Source organism: Oryctolagus cuniculus, chromosome 5 (genome assembly GCF_051225735.1).
Source record: "Oryctolagus cuniculus isolate XC-2025 breed Fujian yellow rabbit chromosome 5, ASM5122573v1, whole genome shotgun sequence".
Classification (NCBI taxonomy): Eukaryota; Metazoa; Chordata; class Mammalia; order Lagomorpha; family Leporidae; genus Oryctolagus; species Oryctolagus cuniculus.
Window position 1 is genome coordinate 76,381,882 of NC_142871.1, and position 27,059 is coordinate 76,408,940.

General features: G+C 38.9%; 1 protein-coding gene and 1 long non-coding RNA gene across 22 annotated transcripts in view; one reads left to right on the forward strand and one right to left on the reverse strand.

Moving 5' to 3' along the window:
• The window catches only part of MANEA (mannosidase endo-alpha), a 54,063-nt gene extending 37,743 nt beyond the window's left edge, over positions 1-16,320 (reverse strand). For 3 of the 21 annotated variants that reach the window (XR_016233846.1, XM_089332885.1, XM_089332881.1), the window contains exons 1-3: positions 16,155-16,301; positions 5,117-5,242; positions 4,113-4,691 (exon numbers count right to left, since the gene is read on the reverse strand). Coding sequence is in view for 17 of the 21 variants with exons in the window: in XM_089332885.1 (XP_089189011.1) it covers positions 4,113-4,653 (541 nt within the window). In the remaining 4 variants the exon portion in view is untranslated. Of the gene's footprint in view, positions 1-1,660; positions 3,696-4,112; positions 4,692-5,116; positions 5,246-10,121; positions 10,382-12,917; positions 13,026-16,154 lie in introns of those variants that run through there. The other 18 variants (XR_016233848.1, XM_070073768.2, XM_089332886.1 and 15 more) reach the window with 14 other exon arrangements.
• Positions 16,321-16,336: 16 nt separating this feature from the next.
• LOC138849632 (uncharacterized) overlaps positions 16,337-27,059 on the forward strand; it is a 29,108-nt gene continuing 18,385 nt past the window's right edge. The window contains exons 1-2 of the long non-coding RNA XR_011388613.2: positions 16,337-16,475; positions 26,112-26,178. This is a non-coding gene — a long non-coding RNA (uncharacterized LOC138849632). The remainder of the gene's footprint in view (positions 16,476-26,111; positions 26,179-27,059) is intronic.

The following is a 27,059-nucleotide window of genomic DNA, read 5'->3' on the forward strand; positions in this document are numbered from 1 at the left end:
TCATCCCTCTGACTCTTTTTCCTTCTTCAAGTGATTAGAACTCAAGTGATTAGATCAAGCTGACCCAAATCATCCAGATTAATATCATCTCAAAGTCAGTTGACTAGCAACTATTTGCATCTGCAACTCTAATTCTCTTTTACCATGTAAAATAACAGACTGAAAAACCTATGGATTAGTAGGATGTGTCTCTCTTCTGGGATATCAGTCTAAATATCCTACTGAGTTTTTAGAAAATTTTATAAAAATTGAAAAGGTATCTATCTGATATTTTTAGAATTGCAAGATACCAGTACACAGGATAGCATATATATTACCTCACCCTTTAAAGACTTGAAAAGGACATAAATTTATCATAAGCCGTAAAAATGTACAAGACATATTATATAATATCTGGATTTTAAACATAATTTCAATTTCATTTTATCATTATTTTCAGAAACAAAAAATGTTAGACCATTAGGGCTCATATACTTCTAACTGTAGGAGCAGAAAATCAACCAACTTGTAATGCGATATAACATTATATTTACTTCATATAGCAATTCATTTATGTTCCTAAATCTGTACATATAAAATACATGAAACTTGTATAACTTAAATAAAATTTTAAAAAAAAGATAAAAAAGACCATATATATATAAATGTGACTATTAAATACAAAGTCAAAGCATACTCAACAGTAAAACAATTTAAACAGCCTTCATTTACTATATTCTTTAGTTCAAAAAATGTCAGTCAGCACACCAGCTCCATGGATTAAGTGTTTTGTGTATTTGTACAAATTATTTTTTGCCAACTAATGAGTGTATATCAATATTTTTTTTTTATTTTTTTATTTTTATTTATTTTTTTTTTTTTTTGACAGGCAGAGTGGACAGTGAGAGAGAGAGACAGAGAGAAAGGTCTTCCTTTGCCGTTGGTTCACCCTCCAATGGCCGCCGCGGCCAGCGCGCTGCGGCCGGCGCACCGCGCTGATCCGATGGCAGGAGCCAGGAGCCAGGTGCTTTTCCTGGTCTCCCATGGGGTGCAGGGCCCAAGCACCTGGGCCATCCTCCACTGCACTCCCTGGCCACAGCAGAGGGCTGGCCTGGAAGAGGGGCAACCGGGACAGAATCCGGCGCCCCGACCGGGACTAGAACCCGGTGTGCCGGCGCCGCTAGGCGGAGGATTAGCCTAGTGAGCTGCGGCGCCGGCCCGTGTATATCAATATTTAACACATTAAGAAATATTTCATTTATTTACAGATTGATTGTAATATTGTTTTTATTACAATCAAGTGTTTTCCCAGCAGAAAATCTACCAAACTGTGAAATATTTTCATCAACAAAGAAATTCTCAATATTTAAAATAAAATAATTGTATCATTGCCAGTGTTTCCAAACAGCTAATCTTCATGTAATGATGTAGTAGTAAAATCATATATAGAGGAAAGGTTTTTATAAGCATTAGACAAAAAAGTAAATATAAACAAACATTTTACTCTAATGATTACTAAACTTTAAAGTATATTGAATGAAATTTATATATTATTTATATATTTATATCTAAGTTTATATATACTATGGGTCTATTTATATATGATAAATATATACATTTATGTATATTGTTATATATTATAAATATAAAATCATATGTAAAAATGAGGAAAAACCCCTCCTTGTAAACAGTTCAATTTATTTAAAGAAAATTAAAACTTTTAAGAATAATTATTTACTTTGTCAACTAAGCATAGTTTTTTAGCCACAACAAAGCACTCTTGAAGATAGAAAAATACAAATTTGATATAATTTTTTAAAAAAATTGGAAAAACATTTGAAAACGTTCTCCCCTCCAAAGTAAATTCATAAATAGAAACAAATACATGCCTATATATTTATAATACAGCAGTCAATGCTGTAAAAATTTACTAAGTCTTTTTTGTGTGGTAACACAGATAGAACACAAAAACTAGAGTTTAAGATGTTAAAAGCATTTAAAAAAACAGCTACTCAAGTAAAGCAAGTACATTCATAGTATTCTACAATTTTTTAATGAAAAAGTCTAGCATTTTTCTGTATAAATATCAGCTCCATTGTGAGTTTTACCTTTTCAGAGATAGAACAATATGAGAACACACAATTTCCTCTTGTGGTCCTAGTTTTAGTGGCACCATGAAGACAGATGGAACCAAAACAGAAAGATTTTATAAAGGATATACTCAAAAACTGAAGATTTTTTCAGGTACCAAATTACATATTTTTTTCATATAATCCATCTATGGAACAATGTGACTCTATCTAAATATGTATAACTGGAGTACCAGAAGGAAAAGTAAGTGAAAGTTCAGGGAAGGTTGGAATTACAGGAGGAAAAACCAACAACTTCTTGTCACTTAAATTAAACATAAGCATTGTATACATTAGCACGATCAGAAAATAAATAAAATGAAGGACTATATATAATGGAATAAGTATATACAAGATAAAACAGAAAAAAGAGAAAAAGGAATACAGATAGGTAGGAAAATAGAACATAAATAGAATAGAGGAGCATTTAAAATTCTAATATAAATCAAACATCAAAATTTAAAAAGAAAACCTGTCAGTCTAGTTTAAGAAACAGAAAAGCAGCCAGCGCCGCGGCTCACTAGGCTAATCCTCCGCCGGCGGCGCCAGCACTCCAGGTTCTAGTCCCGGTCGGGGCGCCGGATTCTGTCCCGGTTGCCCCTGTTCCAGGCCAGCTCTCTGCTGTGGCCAGGGAGTGCAGTGGAGGATGGCCCAAGTGCTAGGGCCCTGCACCCGCATGGGAGACCAGGAGAAGCACCTGACTCCTGGCTTTGCATCAGCAGGTTGCGCCGGCCGCAGCACGCTGGCCACGGGGGCCATTGGAGGGTGAACCAACGGCAAAGGAAGACCTTTCTCTCTGTCTCTCTCTCTCTCTCACTGTCCACTCTGCCTGCCAAAAAATAAAAAAATAAAAAGAAACAGAAAAGCAATACTTAACTACATGCTACATGCCTGAAATTTGAAACAGCTCAAGTGTTCATCACAGTTGAATGCAGAAGTAAATTAGCTATTACCCCACAATGGAATGATACCCAGCAAGAAAAAACTGCTGATACAGTTAGAAACATGGGTACATTGCAAAACATCATGCTGAGCCAAGGCACACACACACAACAGCTTCTATGTGTAGATAACAGATGGTTCTATTTTCATGAAGTAGTAGAATAGTCATAACTACTACACAGTAAGAGAAATCAGATGCGTAGTCTCCAAGGTTGACTGAGGGGTGGGGCTTAATAAGGCAATCATGATGAAACTTTCTGGACTATAGGAATATTTTACTTATTGAATGGGTGGCAATATAAACCTTTAAGAAATATTTACATTTAAAGCCGGCGCCGTGGCTCACTAGGCTAATCCTCCACCTTGCGGCGCCGGCACACCGGGTTCTAGTCCCGGTTGGGGCGCCGGATTCTGTCCCGGTTGCCCCTCTTCCAGGCCAGCTCTCTGCTATGGCCAGGGAGTGCAGTGGAGGATGGCCCAGGTGCTTGGGCCCTGCACCCCATGGGAGACCAGGAAAAAGCACCTGGCTCCTGGCTCCTGCCAGGATCAGCGCGGTGCGCCGGCTGCAGCGGCGGCCATTGGAGGGTGAACCAACGGCAAAGGAAGACCTTTCTCTCTCTGTCTCTCTCTCACTGTCCACTCTGCCTGTCAAAAAAAAAATAAAAATAAAAAAAAAAAAGAAATATTTACATTTAAGCAAATATATACCTTTTTAAAGTATATATCATAGCAAATACAAACCTTTAGCTATATAAAGTGGGAGAATTTATTATATATTATGTAATTCATAATTTAATACAACTGAGAAAGAAATTCAAAATCAATAAAAATAATATTTTCAGAAATGCCCCTCAAATTTAGTAATTAAACAAAATACAGTAATGGTACTATTAAAACGTGATTGCTTGGATGTTTAAGGGCACATACACAGCCTAATTTGGAGATTTTAACAATCTGAAGACTAGTTAGTAATTTTATGTTCCACATAATGTTACACAAAGTTACTGATACACTTACAGGCATGCATACACACAACACAGATACATAAAATGAAATAGTTACCAATTGAAGCTGAGCGCATTTGTTTCATGTGAGTTTCTATGACAGAAGGATCCCGAGAGCTGTAACTTCCCAACTCAGGATAAAAGCTGGAGCCAATGTCATCTGGAGGGCTGTGTCTCCCTTGTGGATAATTCTTGGCTATTCTAGGGTCCCAGTGTTCCAAGACTGGATGGTTCCAATGTATATATTTACCATCAAACTGTGGATTTCCATACCAACTGTAATAAAATACATGTAAATAATAATTCAGAGGTGGCAGTTCTTCCAAGTTTAGTTCAGAGGCTTTAGAAGGTTTCACAGTGATTTCAACATTTTTATTCTTGGTATTTACTTCACTGTTGATTCTGTTACTCTTTTGGTAATCAGAATTTTTTCCCAAATGAATAGTTCGTTGATGAAGTTCTGGAAGAAGGTCCAGTCCAAAAGGAGCTCCAAAACCAGCTGTAGTTGGTCTCAGCATTTTTAAACCCATCATCAGAGAGAAAATAAATAGAATAAAAAGTGACAAAATGATGCAAGTCCTTCTCCGAAACTTTGCCATGATGACATACTTTAAACTCCAAAACAGTAAACGTTTTGCTGCAATTTATTGAAAAAAAAATACAATTAGTAGGTGTCATTAATAATGTTTTCCAATGCATTCAAAATGAAAAATAAAAACCATACTTTATTTCCTTAAAAAAGGAGTACAATCTGATATCAATTATACCATCAAATATCGAAATCTGTAAAAGAACCTATATACATCTGAACTAAATGGTAGCACTGATTTAGATATATAATTTCCATGCAAATTATATTTGGTCAGTAAGCCTTTTGGAAATTTTATTTAAGAAACAATATATTTTCAACATTTTAACAGATTTTGTACATAGTGAATCAATATACAAAGGGAATATTTTATGCATATAGACTAAAATTTTCTAAACTAAGTATAAAATTAAAAAATCATAGTTAATAACAGGAAATACTAGTGGCAGACATTGATTAAGTGATTAACCTACCTTTTAAGATGCTCACATCCTCATATCAGAGTCCCTAGGTTCAAGTCTTGGCTCTGCTTCTGATTCTAGCTTCTTGCTAATGCACACAATCACAGGCAGGAGGGGATGTCTTGAGTAGGTGAGGCCCTGCTTTCGAAACAAGAGACTTGATTAAGTTTCAGGCTCCAGGTATCAGCCTGGTCTAGATATGGTTGTTGCTAGCACTTAGTGAGTGAACCAACTGATGGAAGATCTTTGTCTGTCTGCTGGTCTTTCTGTCTTCTGAATAAAATAAAAATAATTGTTTTTTAATAAAAAATAAATACTTAGCAGTATATTAAAATCTAGTCATAATTTTCAAAAACTTTTAATTAAAATAACAATTTCACAAGAAATGAGTAATTTTAAATTGTTTTAAAATGGAATAGAATTAGAAAAATTTTAAAAAATAATAGAGAAAAAATATAATTACACTAGATATTCCTAATTTATTTATTTATTTTTGTTCATGATAGTCATTACTGGAGGTGTTTACAGAAAACCCTTTATTCCAATACGAATTTAGGCATAAGAAAGTTGTTTCTTGTGAACTCCTTGTAGAACTTTTGTTTTAAAAAAGTCATAAAACTGAGTCTGAGAAGGTATTAAAAATATAATTCTAACTTTGAAAATACTGAATGTTAAAAATTAACTTATAAGTTCTAAAATGATGTCATTGTATGTATTCTTAAGTTTGAATAAGTATTTTTGTACATACACATACTATTGGTGTTTACTCACATATCTATAAATATATACATTATATGAATAAAAATATTTAAGTCTCTTTAGGTAGAAATGTCTTATTAGGTAATTGCTGAAAAGTTGACATAAACTATTTTATAAAATATGACCTTTGTGATATACTATTATCTAAACTAACCCTGATAATAAGGTAAACATGTAAAATTCCCTACAAACTCCTGCTTCTCTTTATGTGAAAGTACTACTATTATCAACCATATTTATTTATTTTATTTATCTCAGAGACAGACACAAAGAAGAAAGACAAGAGCTGTCACCTGTGGTTCACTCTACAAATGCTCAAAACAGCCAGGGTTAGGTGGGGCTAAAGTTGGGAAATGAGAACTCAACCCAAGTCTTCTATAGGAGTACCAAGGGTCCAAGTACTTGATCATCAATGCTGCCTCCCAGCATCTTCATTAGCAGCAACAACAATCAGGATCTAGAGCTGGTATCAAACCCCAGTACTCAGATATGGGACGTGTGCCTTAACTGCCATCTAAACCGCCAATGACCACCCCAAGAATATTTCTTTTGAGCTAAAATCATAGAGCTTATTTTTAATACCCACCTTGTTTAATTATAAATACAACTACACCTAAAGAATAAATAATAATCAAAATGACACAGTTTTCTTACCACACAAGCACATCTAACAAATATTAATTTTACTTTGTCTGTTTCAAAATTTTATGTCAAAAGGTAAAAAGGAATTTCAAAAAGGTCATAGAAAACTGGAATTCAAGGGTAAATTTATCCTGAGGCAAGGATTTTTTGAAATGCACATACAGCTTTTTCTTTTTCTTTTTTTTTTTTTTTTTTTTTTTGACAGCCAGAGTTAGACAGTGAGAGAGAGACAAAGAGAAAAGTCTTTCTTTCGTTGGTTCACCCCCCAACTGACACCTATGGCCGGCACACTGTGCCGATCCGAAGCCAGGAACCAGGTGCTTCCTCCTGGTCTCCCATGTGGGTGCACGGCCCAAGGACCTGGGCCATCCTCCACTACCTTCCCGGGCCACAGCAGAGAGCTGGACTGGAAGAGGAGCAACTGGGACAGAACCGGCGCCCCAACCAGGACTAGAACCCGGAGTGCCAGAGACACAGGCGGAGGATTAGCCTAGTGAGCAGAGGCGCCGGCCAGCTTTTTCATAATATGTAATTTTCATGAACTCTTTGATGACTCCACATAGGCATGAATTTTGGTATTTTGCACCAAAAATAAACTTACCTCTTAATTCCATTTTCCACATTTAAGTACCTTTATACATATTTCAATGTGTTTACTACATTTATATAAATGTTTGCATATATGTGTGCACATACACTCCAATACACATATGTACATGCATATGCAAATATATACATACATTAATGTTAATATGCACTGTTGTATAGATACATGAATGCTATAAATATATTTATAAATATCTGTAAACATAATTAAATGTAGATAAAAATCCATAAAACTCTAGAGAAACTATATTGATTACAAAACTTTTCTGACCCTTTACCTGGTATCTTCCCTTTTACCTAAGGCTGTACTCGTATCACATCAGTTCCCTCTTTCTCTGACATAAAACTATAAAAATTGACTCTCAGCAAAGGAATAGGTAAACTGAGTTTTTCTTTTTTTAATAACTATGTTAGTTCACCAGTATAATAAAAAATCCTTTCATGTCAAATATTTTCCATCCTAAAATCTGAAAATAAAATTACCAAAGGAAAGATTTATGTTGTTTTTAAGACTCGAATTTAGGTAGGGATAACCTCCCATAAGATTGATATTTCAATAGAACAATTACATTTATACACTGTGACTACAAACGAAGGTGGGCTTGTTAATTAAGAAAATAAGATAGGGGGCCAGCTTTGTGGTGCAGAACGTTAGGCCATAGCCTATGACACTGGCATCCCATATGGGTGCCAGTTTGTGTCCCAGCTCCTTCATTTCCAATCCAGCTCCCTATTCTGCACCAGGGAAAGTAGCAGAGGATGACCCAAGTAATTGAGCCCCTGAACCCATGTGAGAGACCCAGATAAAGTTTCTGACTCCTAGTGTGGGGGCTTAGCCCAGCCCTGACTGCTGCAGCCATTTGGAGAGTGAACCAACTGATGGAAGATCTCTGTCTCTGTCTCTCTCTCTCTCTGTAACTCTATCTTTTAAATAAATAAATAAATCTTAAAAAAAAAAAAAAAAAAAAGACATAGTGGGGCCTGTGCCGTGGCACAGTGGGCAAAGCTGCCTCCTGCAGTGCTGGCATCCCATATGGGCACCAGTTCAAATCCCAGCTGCTCCACTTCTGATTCAGCTCTCTGCTGTGGCCTGGGAAAGCAGTAGAAGATGGCCCAAGTGCTTGGGCGCCCGCACCCACATGGGAGACCCAGAAGTTCCTGACTACTGGCTTCAGATCAGTGCAGCTCTGGTGGTTGCAGCCATCTGGGGAGTGAACCAGCAGATGGAGGACTTCTCTCTCTCTATCTCTCTCTGCCTCTACTTCTCTGTAAATCTGCCTTTCAAATATAAATCAATAAATCCTTTTTTTAAAAAAAGAGAGAGCTAAAATAAGCATTATGCTTGTAAAAATTAACATAGTTGACTTTAAGACAAAAGAATCTAAACTATTCCTCTCCAGAGGGAGGACAAAACCAAAAAATCTTTTTATTTTCTTGCAATATCCAAACAATCAAATACACAAAAAGTGAAATATGAAAAATTCAGTTCAATTGAACAACTACATTATGTTAAAAACAAAAAAGACCTTTATACTACGGCTAGCCTTGTGATATAGTGGGTAAAGCCACTACCTGAGAAGCTGGCATCCCATATGGGTACTGGTTCAAGTCTTGGCTGCTTTACTTTCCATCCAGTTCCCTGCTTTTGTGCCTGGGAAAGCAGCAGCAGAAGGACCAAGTGCTTGGGCCCTTAGACCCATAGCAAGACGTGGAATAAGTTCCAGGCTCCTGGCTTCGGTCTGGCCCAACACTGGCCATTGTGGACCCCTGGGTTGTGAACCAGCGGATGGAAGACATCTCTCTGTTTCTCCCAGTTTCTCTCTGTAACTTTGCCTTTCAAATAAATAAATACATCTTTTAAAAAAATTTTATGCTGGGTGTCACAAGACATAAACTGATTGGTAAAACTCAGTTCTTATTCTTTAGTTATTTAGAAGGGAAAGACAAAACTAAAAACTATAAAACCAAAAACAATTTAAAAACTGGCAGTAGTTCTTATCTGTCAATAATTACTAAAAAAATATATAGAATAAACTCCCTTATCAAAAGTTATAGAATTTCTGAGTGGATAAAAAAAGATTCAACTGCATGTCATAAACAAGAAAGTCACTTTAGACTTAAGAACATATGTAGACTCAAAGTGAAGTGATAAAACCAGATAGTCCACACAAATTGTAGTACAGAGAGAACAAGATGGATAAATTTATAACAGAAAAAAAAGATTTTAAGTCAAAAACTGTTCACAAGAGACAACTGCCATTATTTAATGAAAAAAAGATAAATTCAACAGAAAGATAAAACAATTTTAAATATATAAACACCCAATAGCAGAGTATCAAAATATATAAAGCAAAAATTGACAAGTCTGAATAGAGAAAGAACAATACAATACTAGGAAATGATTTCAAAAGCTCACTTTCTATAATGATACTTTTAAGGATGTTAAATAAATGGGATAAAGAATACTTTCTTCTGTTAGAACACCAACTAATATATTTATATGGTATAACAGAATCAGAATATTACTATTGTACAACTACCAAAATGCTATGGTCTGAATGAGTCCCCCAAAAGTTACATGTTGTAATGTAATTCTCAATTCAACAGTGGTGAAAAATGTGAACTAATGGGAGAAGTTTGGAGAGCACATGACTGGATTAATGCTGTTATATAAAAACTGTGGGGGGACTGGCATTGTGGCGTAACGGATAAAGCCACTTTACTCATTACACCACAGCACCAGCATCCTACATGTATGCCGGTTCGAGTCCTCCAGCTCTCTGCTATGGCCTGGGAAAGCAGCGAAAGATGGCCCAAGTCCTTGGGCCTCAGGACCCATGTGGGAGACCCGAAAGAAGCTCCTGGGTCCTGGCTTCAGATTGGCGAGGCTCCTGCTGTTGCAGCCAACTGAAGAGTGAATCAGCAGATGGAAGACTTTCTCTCTTTCTCTCTGCCTCGCCTTCTTTCTGTATAAGTCTGACTTTTAAATAAGGTCGGCACTGTGGCTCACTTGGTTAATCCTCTGCCTGCGGCACCGGTTTCTAGTCCCAGTTGCTCCTCTTCCAGTCCAGCTCTCTGCTGTGGCCCGGGAAGGCAGTGGAGGATGGCCCAAGTCTTTGGGCCCTGCACCCGCATGGGAGACCAGGAGGAAGCACCCAGCTCCTGGCTTCAGATCGGCTCAGCACGCTGGCCGTAGCGGCCATTTGGGGGGTGAACCAATGGAAGGAAGACCTTTCTCTCTAGTTTCTCTCTCTCACTGTCTAACGTTATCTGTCAAATAAAAATAAATAAATAAATCTTTTTAAAAAATGGAGTTTGGGAATAGGTTTGCAGTCTTCTGTTCATCTACCACATAAAGATACCACTCCTAATGATATGTATCAGGGCATCATCTTGGGAGTAGAGAGCAGCACCACCCAATAAATAGCACAAGCTGCAAGCTTCTTGATCTTGGACATCCCAAATTCCAGAACTGTGAGATAAATCTCTACTCCTTATAAATTATATAGTATCAGGTATTTTGTTATATCAGCAGAAAACCAAAGCAAAGAAGAATAACTGTTAGCGAAGAATCATTAATGAGGGAGAAAGTCTGATTAGAAACAGGATATCCACATATTGGCAAAATATTTCTCCTGAAAAATCTCATTACGGGGGAAATGTAGCAACTTAGTGGATGGAGAACCTACCAAACACCATCTTAAACAAGTGGTCAATACTAATTTCCTCAATTAGTTTTGGATAAACAGATATTATCATGACTCTACAGGATCCAACAAGAGGAAAGACTCACAGCTATATAATTCTTTGAAAAATCAATCCTATTTAATCATGAGGAAACATCAGACAGCCCATGAAACAAAAATACACAACCATACAAATACATGGTACACATACCATCTATGCATACATTCACAGGCACACACAAAAATGCAGAAACATTATAAATAATGTGTATGGTATTTGAGAATTTCACACTCATAAATTGAATAAATTAGAAAATATTAAAAAATATGTCTGTATTGAACATATACACACTTTTTTCTTGTCATTATTCCCTAAATATACTGTACAAAAACTATTTAAACAGCATTTACTTTGGAGTAGCTATTATAAGCAATCTGAAGATGACTAAAGGCATATAGGAGAATGTTCATGGATTATATGCAAATATTGTGCTTTTTTAAAATAAGGGATTTGAGTTTCCAAAGATTTCTGTATCTGAGTGAACAAATTCTTTATGCTTACTAAGGGATGACTACATTTACAGTGCAACATTTAAGTGTGTGTGAACACATGTATGATAAACAAGGAAGGTAAAGTACAGCTATTCGGTAAATCTGCAGAACAGGACAGGAATTGTTGAATTGTTTATACTGCTTTTACAACTTTTCTCTAAATCGAAAATTATTTGAAAAATCATAAAAAAGAATGCTGAGAACTAACTGGAAGACATGAGCTGTTAACTAACACGTTTAATTTTGGGAAGCAGCAACTCATTCAGTACAGTGAGCTCTGAACTGCAAAGCTCCAGTGAGTGGAATCTCTATGTGCGGAATGCGACAGCCCCAAAGCACTGAACAGGAATAATGAGGTGATATAACCATTTTGGCATGCTTCTATAATCCGATATTTTGACATTTCCATGTTTTTGAGATAAGAAATCCTTGCCTTCACTTAAAGTAAGAATTTTGACATGCAGCTGAAGAAAATTGTGGATGTGATACAATATTGAGACAGAAAAGGTTAACTGGGGAAGCCTAAAAAAAAAATCTTTTCTCAGTTTCTTTATGGCATATCCTCACTCCTGGAGCCAGAAAAAGGCTACTTAAAGTTGAGGAAAAAAATGCAAGCTTGAAAATCCTTCACTTAGAAGCTGCAGGTATAGAAATGATAATGGCTGGATGGCCTGTAGGTCAGACAGATCTCAGAAGCACAGAAAGGGCACCTCACCCAATACCTAACTGTGCCTATGAAATATGTAATGAGGGACCTCAGGTCTCTGATCTGCTGGCCAACCCCTGGACTCTTAAGGAGTGTATTTTATTTCCTGTAATAAATTTTCACTGTTACACTTTGAGCCTAGTCCAATCCCTTATAAGAGGTATAAAAGAACCCCAACAATATCAACTATGTTTAAGATATGCAGAAGAAGGAAATAAACATGCAAAATGTTATATCTAGATGAGAAGATAAAGTAACATTTTCTTACATTGTTTAAAAACAGAACAAAAATGATTCACAAAGAAGAAAAGCTGATTTAGAACGGTATTTTGTAAGGATATAATCAATGGTAATAAATGTTGAACAATCAACGGAGAATGGCAGCAATAACTACTGGACTTAGAAATTATTAAGACATTGACTTTTCAGATGTTGACTTCAACTGTGAATCAACTATATAATGAGTGGAAAACAGAGAATACATAATTGAAAGCATGTTGATCTTGAAATCTGAAAATATATGTTCAAATCTGCCACATGGATGCAGTTCAACGATCACTTAAGAGCATAATATCTGCTTTGTCTTCCGCCTGTTATCTGAATCGTGCAATAAAGTTTTTGTGAAAATAACTTGCAAGAATAATGTCTTAGGATTTAAGAATAAATGAGCCGGCGCCGCGGCTCACTAGGCTAATCCTCCACCTAGCGGCGCTGGCACACAGGGTTCTAGTCCCGGTCAGGGCACCAGATTGTGTCCGGGTTGCCCCTCTTCCAGGCCAGCTCTCTGCTGTGGCCAGGGAGTGCAGTGGAGGATGGCCCAAGTGCTTGGGCCCAGCACCCCATGGGAGACCAGGATAAGTACCTGGCTCCTGGCTTCGGATCAGCACGGTGCACTGGCCGTGGCGGCCACTGGAGGGTGAACCAACGGCAAAGGAAGACCTCTGTCTCTCTCTCTCACTGTCCACTCTGCCTGTCAAAAAAACAAAACAAAACAAAACAAAAAAAGAATAAATGAACAGTGAAGGAATACAGTACACAAGTAATTGAAACTTTTAGATTTGCCAGTTTCATTTTCAGGATGTACAAATGAGTAGAAAACAAAAGCTGTGAATTTACAAAAACTGCTTAATTTTTTTTTGTTGCTCTTTCCATGCCCCAAATGTAAATGCAATTTCTTAAGCCAGTCCCTTTCTCTCTTTTTACATCACTTAAAGGGCTTATTATATCATTAATATAGAGGATCCACTGGCTCTATTCCAACTTCTATGTATCAATTAATAATAAAGTCAACTTGATTTAAATAAAGGAAGATCATTCTGATAAAAAGTATGGGCTCTCTCTGCATTCGAATGCCTGAGCTCAAAATTCCAGCTTGGCCTTTTTTTTAGTTATTTGATCTATACAAGTAACCCAATCTTTCTTCACTTCTTTCCCCATCTGTAAAATGAATTGTTACCTCACTCATGGAATATTTTTTTTAGGATAAAATGAGTGGATATTGTAAAACCCTTACAATTATGTCTAGCTTAGCAATTATTTATTATGTTGATGATAATGATTAAAGATGGGTATCTGGCAAGCAATTCAAGCAACTAAAACCAACACAGGTTTTTCTCCAAATGTCTATCCCCTATATGGCTAACTTCTAAAATATCACTCATTGTCCAAGCCCAAACCAAAATGCTGCTTCCTCTTCCTGATAGTTCTAATGATTAGAGAAAGAAAAGTATTCTTTTCTTTCCCATATTCTATGGGGACAGCATTATCTTCTTTTAAATTGCCATGGATGTTCTATATTTCATCACGTGACATATTTACATGTTATAAAATGTCTTTATCTTGATACCCTATTATAACCCAACATATCTGGTATATAGTCACTAGTTTATACTTAGCAATCATTAATTGTTCAGTGTAAACCACTTAATCTCTGCCCCTTTTGCTTCTGACACTGGTACATATTTGGGTAGTGAGAATATAAACATTCTACTGACAAATACACTTGACATGCTTATAGTGTATATTGAGAATGTTACACAGGAAGAATCAAGATTTGATAATTTAAAAAATCCATTCTAGTAAGAATTATTATCTTCGCCATTTTAAAAATACAGCAATCCCTTAGATTCTTCAATGTCTAATGATTTTGCAATAAAGAGGCGGAGGAACTACTCATTTGGTTTCAACAAAAGGAATAAACCTCAGAAGTCACCCAAGAAAAATAAATTACTACAGGTATATGGATTCCCCTAACAGGAACCTACTAAGGTATCAGCTACTGAAAATCTGTTCTCTTTTAAGGGTAGTTTATATTTCTCACTATTAAGTTAAACACAATTAAGGCTTTTTTGTGGCCCTAATCTTTTGAAATGTTAGCTGACTTTGAAATTTAGTGGTACTAAGAAAATATTGGACATATCTAGCTAGCCAGGAGACAGAGATCCAGAAGTACTGTGAAAACACCTATTTTAAAACTTTTCTATTGTCATGTAACTCAGAAAAGACAAAATAAATCACACCTCTTAATTATTACAAATTAACTATGCAGCCTCGATGAACTTTTTCTTACTATTCTGTATGAAGTAGCTGGAGATAAATGTAACTAATACCAGACAGCACAACTGCAACTTTCAGAATGTTTGGGTACAAAAGCTGCCTTGCCCAAATCCGTTTTATTTTAAATACTTGGACCCTTTGATTAACAAAACTTCACTTATATGTAACTGAGACATCTTTCCATTGTACTCTTCACAGCACCTATGAAGTAGAATTCTCTTCACGGTGATGACAATGAGTAGTTGATAACTTTTTCAATGTCTCTAGGCTAGCAAGCAGCCCTGCAATCTAAGGTTAAATTACTCGTAAGGGACAGAGAAGCCCCGCTCTAGAACTTGCCCCTGCACTATTCTGCTTTCCCACATGGGATTAGCTAAATCAGAGACCATTCCACAGGGTTTTTGTTGTTCCGTGTGTGTGTGTGTGTGTGTGTGTGTGTGTGAGAGAGAGAGAGAGAAAGAGAGAGAGAGAGAGAGATTGATGAGAGAGAGAGATGGATGAAATCTGCTGGCATACGGCTATGTTTTCTTTTAAAGATTATGGACTTGGAAAAAAATGGTTAGCTTGTACCCACTCCTTAAACTGCAGCCCCAACAACCCAACAACCGGAAGCCACGTTTTGTGTAAACAGCAACAACTCTAGACATGCTTCCCATGTAAGGTCAGGACAAAACTTGCAGCATCTCACCGGTGTGACTTACTGTCACCAACACCTGGATCTTAGGCCTTATTTTACTTTCAAACTCCTGCCTCGAACACTCTAAGGCGAACAGCCCACCCTCGTCTCATCTGTCTTTTACGTTTATATGATGAACACTACCCTTTTGTCCCTTTTTAAAGTACTGCCACATTTTCTAACACGTATCCACAGAGTCTCGCAACAACACAGGAAGCGAACTGTCCTGTCTTCCTTCAAGCTGCTCCTTCATAAATCGGAAACTCAGAAGCACCGGTCCCGCAGAGTTGCACCCCAGACTCAGCGGAGCACCCTAACAGGTGAACGGAGGCTCCATCTCCCCTGCGGCCTCGCCATTCCGACCGCCTCTGCCGACGCCCAACGGCGCCGGGACACAGGCGCAGGCCAGCTGCACGCCGCACCGCGGGCCGGCTAGGCCTCACTCCCTCCACGTCCCCGGCCGCCCCAAAGCCCCTCGGAAGCTGGGGCCCAAAGACAAGGCGCAGAAAGACGGCTTCCGGCGGCCCGGAAAATTCCAACCTGAAGGGGTGAGGGGGTTAAAGGCCGCAGCGGCTCCCGCTCGGAAGACGAGGGGAGGCTGGCGGGGTAGCAATCAGGGGAAAAGGCAACCCAAACTAAACCCAGTAAGACGTGGGGCTGTGAGTGCCAGGGAGCACCCAGAAAAGGGTCCCGCGGCTCCAGCGCGGCGGCTCGGAGCCGCCCCCCGCCCGAGGGGCGCAGGGTCAAAGGGCGGCGGCAGGCAACCTGCGACCAGATTGGCTGGCGGGCGGGCGCGCAGGCGCTCGCCGCCGACGCCCTGCCCACCGTAACCGCGTCTCAGGGGTCCTGAATCCTGCAGCTACTCACCGAAGTGTGGAACGGGCCACCAGCAGACTCTGCCGGAAGCGCAGTTGAGAGTGGAAGTCCCGGCAATTCTGACAGCGGCTCAGCGCGAGCCCGATCAGCCCCGCCTTCCCAGAGGCGCGCGCAGGGCGCTCCGGGACCCACGGGGGCGGGGCGGGGCGGCGTGGGCGGGGCTCCAGCGGTGGGCGGAGCTCAGGGTCTCCGGGCGCAGGACCCGGGGTGCGCAGCCTGAGGGTCGCGGTTAGGAGGGGCAGCGCTCCTCAGGGTTTCGCGTACGGAGGAGAGAGCGGGGGTCGGCCTGAGTCTCTGATTCTGCAATTGGAGGTATCACTCCTCTCCTAGAAACTTTCTTCTAAGGCTTCCCTCGGACGGCCTAATTTTTTTTTTAAATTTTTTTCCTGCGAGGCTACCAGAAGTTGCTTTTAACTCGAGGAGAAAGATTGCTTCCAATTTTTTAAGCTGAGGGACCGAGTTGCCCTTTTTAAAAAAATGGATCTTGGAAGCCTGAGGTAGATAAATGGGGCATTTAAAAGTTTCAAATGTGTAAAACCACATTTGTCCTAGAATACGTAAGTCATTGAGATGAAAGCAGCCGTGAAATAGGGGTTACAGCAGTCGGACTTTATCTTACATCATCTTGGAAAGCCGAGAGAATTCTGTATTTTGTTTTGATTCCATAGTGACGAAGTCTTAAAGGCTAGAATTTGATGCGAACAGTTACATAAAGGGCTCCCTTAAAATCTGACTGTTGTCTTTTACTTTCCTCTAAAAAAAATGAAGCTTAACTGGGAAATATTTTTGACACAGAAAAGGACAGTAACATAATGAACTCTCATCACTCAGCCCTGTTTACATTTTGCAAATCTTTTTTCATTATTTTTGCCTTAACTATTCATAATTCTGATCTTTCATACAAATTTTAGTAGGAGCCAGCCAAGATCCATAAAAATCACCATTTGTTTTTTGAATGGACTTTTCATTAAATTTGAAAATAGAATTTATTAAGGAAATGTATTCTTATTTATAAATGTGTATTTATGTATTTAAGTATTTTGTGTTCTGTAATCTTTTGTAATTCAATGTTTTAAATATCTTGCATTATAGGTGCCTTTATCTTAGTGCTAAAATTGAAGGTACCTTTCTTTAAATTACATTTTCTAATTGGTTATTAATGTAAAAAAAGATCAGTTTTTATATACTGGTCTCATAATGTGAAACTTTGCTTAATTGTTCTTGTGTATTTTGTTTCTTTATTACATTAAAAATATCCTATAGAGACAATCCTATCATTTTTTTTTTTTTTAACAGGCAGAGTGGACAGTGAGAGAGAGAGACAGAGAGAAAGGTCTTCCTTTTGCCCTTGGTTCACCCTCCAATGGCCGCAGCGGCCAGCGCGCTGCGGCTGGTGCACCGCGCTGATCCGATGGCAGGAGCCAGGAGCCAGGTGCTTTTCCTGGTCTCCCATGGGGTGCAGGGCCCAAGCACCTGGGCCATCCTCCACTGCACTCCCTGGCCACAGCAGAGAGCTGGCCTGGAAGAGGGGCAACCGGGGACAGAATCCGGCGCCCCAACCGGGACTAGAACCCGGTGTGCCGGCGCCGCTAGGCGGAGGATTAGCCTAGTGAGCCGCGGCGCTGGCCTATCCTATCATTTGTAAATAAGAAAATCCTTCCCTTTTTTACTTCTAAACCACTTTATTTTCTCTTTGTTATAAACTGGACCTCCAGTACAATGGTTAATGGAAATAGTGATTAAATTCTTATGCCTGACTTTACTGCAGCATGCTCAAGCTTTATCAGGAAAATACAATGATTGCCATGAGGTTTTGCTATCCACTTTATCAAGCTTCTCAAGTGTTCTATTTCTTTCTTCCTTTCTTCCTTCTTCCTTTCTTTTTTTTTTTTTTTTTTTTTTTTTTTTTTTTTTTTTGACAAGCAGAGTTAGTGAGAGAGAGAGACAGAGAGAAAGGTCTTCCTTCAGTTGGTTCACCCCCCAAATGGCTGCTATGGCCAGTGAGGCACTGATCCAAAGCCAGGAGCCAGCTGCTTCCTCCTGGTCTCCCATGCAGGTGCAGGGCCCAAGCACCTGGGCCATCCTCCACTGCCTTCCTGGGCCACAGCAGAGAGCTGGACTGGAAGAGGGGCCACAGGGACAGAATCCGGTGCCCCAACCGGGACTAGAATCTGGTGTGCGGGCGCCGCAGGTGGAGGATTAGCCAAGTGAGCCATGGCGCTGGCCTATTTCTTATTGTTTTTTAAAGATTTATTGTATTTATTTGAAAGACAGTAACAGAGAAAGGTTGAGTCAGAGAGAGACAGAGAGAGTGAGAGAGAGGGCTTCCGTCTGTTGGTTCACTCCCCAAATGGCCACCAACAGCCAGAGCTGAGTTGATCTGAATCCAGGAGCCAGGAATTTCTTTTGGGTCTCCCATCTGGGTGCAGGGGCCCAAACACTTGGGTCATCCTCTACTGCTTTCCCAGGCAGTAGCAGAAAGCTGGATAGGAATTGGAGCAGCTGGGACTCTAACTGGTGCTCAAATGGGATGCCAGCACTGCAGGCCTGGGCTTTAACCTGCTGTGCCAAGCACCAATCCCAAGTGTTCTATTTCTTACTCCTGAATTGTATATATGTGCTTTCGTGTACTATGACTTTTTAAGTAATCAATTACTTCTTTGGCTTTTATTGAGATGGTCAGTGTTTTTGATTCTGTTATACTTATGGATATTATTAATAGAGATTCTGATGTTGAATTACAAGGAAGGATTTTTTTTTTTAATTTTAAATACTGGATACTTGGGGCAGACATTTGTCACAGCAGTTAAGATGCCACTTGGGACACTTGCATCTCGGAATGCCTTGATTTGAGTCCCAGCTGTACTCCCAGTTGCAGCCTTCTGCTCATGTACACCTTTGAAGACAGCAGGTGACAGCTGAAGTAGGTGGGTTCCTGCCTTCCATGAGGGATATCTGAATTGAGTCCCTAGCTGTTGGCCTCAACCTAACCCAGCCCCAGCTGTTGCAGGCATTTGGGGTGTGAATCATTACATGGAAGGTCCTTGTATGTCTATCTGTGTTTTTTTACTATCAAATAAGTAAATTTTTCAACAAATTTTTGAAACATTGGTATCATATGACTGTACGTAAAAGCAAATTATAGTAAGTAAATTCTCATTGTATTACTGTCTGTATCTGCAAATTCTTTGCACAGTATTGCTTGTAAAATGAATTGGGATTACAGCTATTATCCCATGCTTCAATTCTTGACTATTCTATTCCTGTTCCTGTATTACTGACAAGGAACATTGAGATGACACTCATAGATACAATGTAAGTATTTTCAGTTCCCATGTTACTTTTTTTTCCAAAATGTTTTTGTAAAGATTGTTATTTTTCCTTTTATATCCCTGGAATGTGGGGGGAAATATTTTGTTGTGATTAACTTACATTAGCATTCTTAATATTATAATAATAACTTTGAATCAAAAATGCTACATCTTGGGTTTAGCATTGTAGCCACCACCTGTGACACTGTTATCTCTTATTGGCGCTGGTTCATGTCCTGGCTGTTTTGTTTCTATTCTAGCTCCCTCATAATGCACCTGAGAAAGTAGCAGATGATATACCAAGTACTTGAGCCCCTGAAATCCATGTGGGAGACTTAGATGGAATTCCAGGTGGCTTTGTTCTGGCAGCGCCCTGACCATTACAGACATTTAGGGATTGAAGTTGTGGGAGATCTCTTTCTCTTTGTCTCTCCCTTGCTTTCCATTACTCTCCTTTTAAAATAAATGAAAAATCTTTTTTAAAAAAAAAAAGTTAAATCTTGACTTTTTTTCATTAGGCCATGGCCACAATTAACTGCCGAGTGCAATACTCTGTTTATCCCATAGGTTTAAAATTAGTTTCCTGAATGAAAACTGCATGGAATTTAGTGTGTTTTTAAGGAATGATCAGAAAAATATTGGAGATGAATAAGCGATTACTAAGTTAATAAAAGAGAAGTCCATTTATATGTTTTTATAAATATGTATGTAAAATCGTATAAAATATTTGAAAGGATATTTGCATTGTTACCTGTATCGTCTAAGGGAAAAAAAGAATGAAAAAGTTTCTTTTAGACTCTAAATGTATAAAGTTTCTTTGCTTTCCTTTTAGTATCAGCAGAATTTTTAAAGTTAAAAATGGAGCACGTGGGACTGATACGGTACAGTGGGTTAAACCATCACTTGGGATGCCTGCATCCCATATCAGAGTGCTGGTTGGAGACCTGACTTCTCTGCTTCCAATCCAGCTCCTTGTTAATGCACCCAGGAAAATAGTGGAAGATGGCCAGAGTGCATGGGCCCCTGCCACCCACGTAGAGGACCCAGATGGAGTTCTGGGCTCCTGACTTTAGGCAGGGCACAGCTTCTGCTGTTAGAGCCTCTGGGGAGGTAATCAGTGGATAAAAAAAACCTCTCCTCTCTTTGTTTCTCTCTTTGTCTCTGCCCTCTTTTATCTGTCACTCTGTCTGTTAAAGAAATACACCTTTAATAAAGAGATAAATTTCACAGCAGTGGGCGAATATGCCATGTATCTAATAGATGAGTTCCTAGAAGGACAAAGAGCTGCATGTAAATTGATTTTATGTAGCAAATACATACTTAAAGCATGCTGCATCATGGGTAGTTAATAAAATAATAATCCAGAGAGTGAAGAATGGGGGAAAAATCACAAATGTATCTCGTCAAATTCTTGCCAATAATGATTCTAACCTTAAACTACTATCAGCTTTTTGTTTCTCCTAATTATCCATTATTACTGTTTATTACAGTTGTATAATATCTTCAGCCCTACAGGATGCTTGAAGTTGATCTGATCATGCTACGAGAAAAGCAGCAGTCAGTTTTGTTCTTTTGTTGTTAGTAATGAAGACTCACTTCTCAGAGCTAAGCCGATACCTGCGCCTTCGGCTATCTTTTTCTTGTCTCCCTTCCAGTGGACTTTACTATCTGGTTCCTGAATCTTTCATGCCTGTTTTGTTTTTTGTTTTTTCCCCTTCCAGCCCTTCAGTTTTGTACACATGTGATGCCAGTTTATACCTTTGCTAATTATTCCTCCCAACTAAGATGAGAATTTAATTCCTGTCCATATCCTTTTCACTTGCATTAATAAGAGTTCCTTTTTAAAAAATATTAATTTATCTGAAAGGCAGAATTACAGAGAGACAAGGAGAGACACAGTGAGAGATCTTACAATTGCTGATCCACTCCAGCTGCAACAGATGGATCTGGGGCAATCCTAAGCTAAGACCCAGGAGCTTCTTCCATGTCTCCCACATTGAAGGCAGGGACCCAGCTACCTGGGCCATCTTTCCTAGGATGTTAATATGGAGGTAGATCAGAAGTGGAGAAGCTGGGACTCAAACCAGCACCCATACAGGATGCCGGTGCCACAGGCAGAGGCTTAACCCATTATGCCACAGTGCTGGCACCTAAGAGTTTCTTTTATAAGCAACAGAAACTGAATCTGGAAAACCTAAACACAGACTATGTGTAAGCTTAAAAAGTAGAGTGCAGCACTAAGATGAAGGTAGGTAACGTAGGCACTGGCAATATCTAGGAACCACGAGGGGCTGAGAATTGGGAAGAAGCCTCATAGATGACTACAAATTAAAGCACTGCTACATCTAGGGCTGTACTGAATTCTCAGCACTGTTGACACCCCAGGGAGGAACTTCTTAACTAGGCTTCAATTATTTGTACCTGTTTGTCAGTATTCAAGTTTTTGGTTGCTGTAATTTGATTAGCCAGACTCTGTGCTGTCTGAATGTTCTTGAAATGGAAGTCAGCCCGTTAGCTTCTTTAATGAAAAATGAAGCAGAAATCACACAATATGGCATTCTTTCAAAACCAGAAGGATTGTTGGAGTCCAAGTATCAAAATACAAAACAAATATATAAACAATATAAGCAAAAATAAAACCCAAAACAAAAGTCCAATTATCCATCATAATATGCTTCAATGTACATGTGAAATCTTCTTTATTATTATTCTACTGGCTATTATTTTATTGGTTCAATCCCAGTTACATTTATAGATGATAATATGGAACAGAGCAATATTTTGTTTTTTAAGTAAATTGCTTTTATTATTTAATGCTGTGCTTTTTGGTGGTATAATAGGGTATCTCTTGAGTTTAGGATACAAATAATAGAACTCCCAGAAGTCTCCTGAGTGGAACACCAGAGGTTCCACAAGCTGAGAGCAGATGATTACAGGCACAAGCGTTCTTTCTTACGCCGATGCTGTCATCCTTTCACTGTACATGCCAAGAGATCCTGAGCACCTACCAGTGTCCTTGCAACAAGGAATCCAGTCTTATACCATCCTACATAAATTCCTGAACTGTGACACAGATCAAAGGAGAAACAGGCCTTAGATGGTCACGGATGAAATGTAGGAGCTGTGTAAATTCACAGACCTTGCAGTGGCCATGGGCACTTGGCTGACCCTTTGACTTACTGGTTGATGCTGTTTTAAGAACTGATGCATACCTCCGGACTAAACTCAGTGTAGGTAAATCCCGTCTAAACACACCACACCACTTTAATGAAACTTTTCTTCATTCTTTGATTCAAGCACTCCCAGGTCATGTTACTCTTGAGTACTAGAGATAAGAAATTAGTGTCATCCTTCCTATACTGAACAGGAAGAAAATTCACTCTTAGTTGATTGGTGCTATTGGATCCTAATGTACTAATGACTAGATTTGAGTCATCTCAGCTGAAGGAAATCCTGGGGTGGCTGGGGCAGAGGCATGTCTGCAATGGAAACTGCCTACAGAGCAATGCAGCACTCCTGAGTGGGAAACGTATTCCACAGGTTAGAACAGAGCACCTCCATGTTTTAAAGAAATGAACATTCGTGTATTGAGCCTTAGTGTTACACCGTAATCAACTATGCCTCAATTGTTACACCACTGAAAGTTTGGATGTTACAGAGTTGTTTCCTAAGGTGTTAGGGTTTAAGTTTCTTCAGTCCCACCATGGCGTGGCTTCTTTAATCAGACTTACCTACCCTTTTGCCTACCATAGCATCACTCCTGCCTTGAAAAAAGTGGTAGTTTACAAAGTTAGTAATAGAAAAACCACGCTTTCCTTCTCCAAATAGTTAATCCCACTACTACTGTCTGTGCAAACAGACTATCTTCTCAATAGTATCTGCTATGAGGTGATTTCTGTGCCTTCGTATTCTAAGGACTAGATGGCAAATTATCACATTAAAAGAGGAAAAAAAATACATTCACCTGTAGATAAAATATTCCTCTGTTAGATAACCCAATTAAAAAGCAGGTATGTGGGACAACAGCTGTGGTTCAGTGGGTTACACTGCTGCTTTGGATGCATACATTCCTTATCAGAGTGCCAGTTCCAGTGCTAGCTATTCTACTCTGATCCAGCTTCCTGGAGGCAGCAGGTTATAGCTCAAGTACTTGAGTTTCTGCCACCCACCCAGGAGATGTTGATGGGGTGCCTGACTCCTGGCTTCTGCAAGACCCAGCCCTGGAACTGTTATGGCTATTTAGGGAGTGAAGCAGCAGATTTGAAAGATTCTCTCGCGTGCGCTCTCTCTCTCTCTCTCTCTCACACACACACACACACACACACCTTTCAAATAAATAAATCTTTAAAAAAGCAAATATGTGCTGTACACATCTTTTATATCTCCACATAATCACAAGCACTATCAGTGCAGAAACAGAAATTTTCTGATTTGTGACTGCAATATCTAGTATATACTAGATGCTTATAATAGGATGATTAATGACTCCCAAAGATTTCAAGATCTCAATCCTATGAACCTGTGAATGTTATTTTATATGGCAAAAGGAATTTGGCTATGTAATTAAGGACCTTGAGATGAGGATTATTAGGGTGGTCCCAAAATATAATCATAAGTGTTTTTACAAAAAAAAAAAAAAAGAGAGAGAGAGAGAAGGAAAATGGAGCAGGCCATGTGACTGCTGAAACAAAATGCTGTGCTGCTTTGAAGACTGGATAAGGAACCATAAGTAAAGGAAGGCATTCCAGCTCTAGAAATGGAAAAAGTCAATGAAAGATATTTACACTTGAGCTTCTGAAGAAAGAATGACACTAACAACACTTCAATTTCAGCCCAGTAAAACCAACCGGACTTCTGATATCCAGAACTACAAGAGAATAAGTGAATATTATTTAAACTACCAAGCTTTTGGTAATTCGCTCCAACAGCCATGGGAACCTGATAGAGAGTCCATCATATGTGGGTTGAATGATGAAGCAGTGGACAGTGGTTAAATAAATGTTACATACATTATCAGATGCTGAGGTTGATCTAAAATTATTATGTGGGAAGAAAGATAATAGATGTACTAGGTTTTCTCCTTGGTTATAGACTTACATGATTATTTGAATGTGAGAGAAGCATTGTCCTGTAACTAGATCTACAGAGTTAAAACTAATCATAATGCTGTAACCTGGGTTTTTATTCAAATTATTCTGGTGGTTTTGGTTCATTGAGATAGAACTTTATGTTGATTTCATGATAATTGGTATGATTTGATTATGCCTTTTTTCACAATTGGCAGCCATCAGCTACTGTAAGGGTATATCAAATCATAAGAAGTTTCCCATTCACCAAGAGATAAAGAGATGTGTATTGTTTCATTTATAGTATCTCCTTGCCTTTACTTGGATTGCTTCAATTTTATTTGTGTATGTCTGTATATCAAAAGAGTTTGTAGTCCTTTAAGTTAGACTATTCTTCATTCATGTGTTTATTTTATTACCACCTTATAAAATGTCTTTCAAATGCAAAGTCTTCAAAATTATTAGATTAATGGAATTGAATGTGTCTATTAGCCAAAAATTCACCCTTTACTGACATTGAGTGTGTACGTGCTTCTATGTGTTTGTGTTTGCATGTATTCATATGTCTGTAATCACTTGGTGGTAACATTTTTTATTTGCTTCTTTCAAAGTAAATATTCTGGGTCTGATGTGTACTCCTCTTTGAAAATGAAAAAAGTGGGGCTGGCCTTGTGGAGTAGCAGGTTAAGTCGCCACCTGTATGTTGTCATCCCATATGGGGGCCTGTTTGTGTCCCAGCGGCTCCTCTTCTGATCCAGCTCCCAGCTAATGTGTCTGGACAGCAGCAATGCCCCAAGGCCTTGGGCCCCTACACCCACTAGGGACCCAGTAGAAACTACTGTTTCCTGACTTGTGCCTGGCTCAGTCCAAGCTGCTGTGGCCATTTGAGAGTGAAGCATCAGATGGCAAATCTCTCGTTCTGTCTCTCCCTCTCTCTGTAAATCTGCCTTTCAAATAAACAAAAATTTGTTTTTTTTTTTTTTAATAAAAAAAAGACCAGTGTTGTGTGGTGGGTTAAGTTGCTGTTTCCAATGCTTGTATCCTATAGTGGAGGACCATTTCAAGTCCCAATTCTCCAATTCTGTTCCAGCTCTCTGTTAATGTTTCTGAAAAATTATTGGAAGAGGGCCCAAGTATATGGACCCTGCCACCTGAATGGAAGACCCCAGTGGACTTTCAGGCCCCTGGCTTTAGTCGGGCCGTACCTGGCCAGGATTGCCATTAGTGGAGTGAACCAATAGATGGACGATCTCTCTCTCTCTTTTTCCCTCCCCTTCTATCTCTCTCACTCTGCCTCTCAATTAAATCAATATTTTTTTTTTAAATGAACAAAGCAATAATAAAGATATAACTCATGAAGTTATCTTTTATAATTTCACAGGTGAAAAAAATGCATATCTTAACATTTAAATTCCCATATCTCAATAACATTTTATGATTTAACAGAAAAAATAGGATATTTCCAAAATAGTTACTCAAAATGCAGTTTTATATGTACATTTTAGCTACTTTTGTATATTTGTAATTTGTGATTTATGGAATATTCGGCAACAATATTTTTTGTGTTTCAGATAAATTTGTCAAGAGAATAGGAAGAAGTGTCAAGACAGTGAGAAAATACTTCAAAGTATTTTTCAGGTGAATTTAACTGCTGTTTCATTTAAGAATTACACAAGGGATTGGCGCTGTGGTGCAGTGGGTTACAGCCTCAGCCTGCAGCACCGGCATCCCATATGGGTGCTGGTTCGAGTCCCGGCTGCTCCACTTTTGATCCAGCTCTCTGCTATGGCCTGGGAAAGCAGTAGAAAGATGGCCCAAGTTCTTGTTCCCCTGCGCCCGTGTGGGAGACCTGGAAGAAGCTCCTGGCTCCTGGCTTCAGATCAGCTCAGCTCTGGCCATTGCAATCATTTGGGGAATGAACCAGCAGATGGAAGACCTCTCTCTCTGTCTCTACCTCTCTCTGTAACTTTGTCCTTCAAATAAATAAAACAAATCTTAAAAATAAAAAAAAAAAAAAAACAAAGAATTACACAAAATGAGGGATTTTTGATTGGGTTTACCAAGAAACAGAATGAGTGGGTTTCACTTTTTCAATTTTGATTTCCTCTTACATAGGTTCAAGTTCCCCAGATAATTCTTGTCCTTCTAATTAATTGGTCCTGTGGTATTTTTGCCCTCCGACCTGATATTTCCTTTGTTTAAGCTCTTACTGCTTCAAGCTCAGTGATATTCCCCTACATATAATAACCTGCATGTCTGAACACTCTTACAAACTGGCATTATTAATGCCCTCTTTGATCATCCTTGTCATGCATCTTCTGGGACTGTGTTGGAGTGTGGCAACACATAGACTTTTAGAAACTAAAGAGACATTAGAGATCAATTAGTGTTTCTGCTGGTAAAACTCTTCCGCAGAACATCAAACAGGTGGTTGCTGTAATTTGATCTGAAACAACCAAGAATGGTTAACTGATTCTCACAAAATCAGGCCAAATTGCTGCAGAGTTTTTCTCAAAATA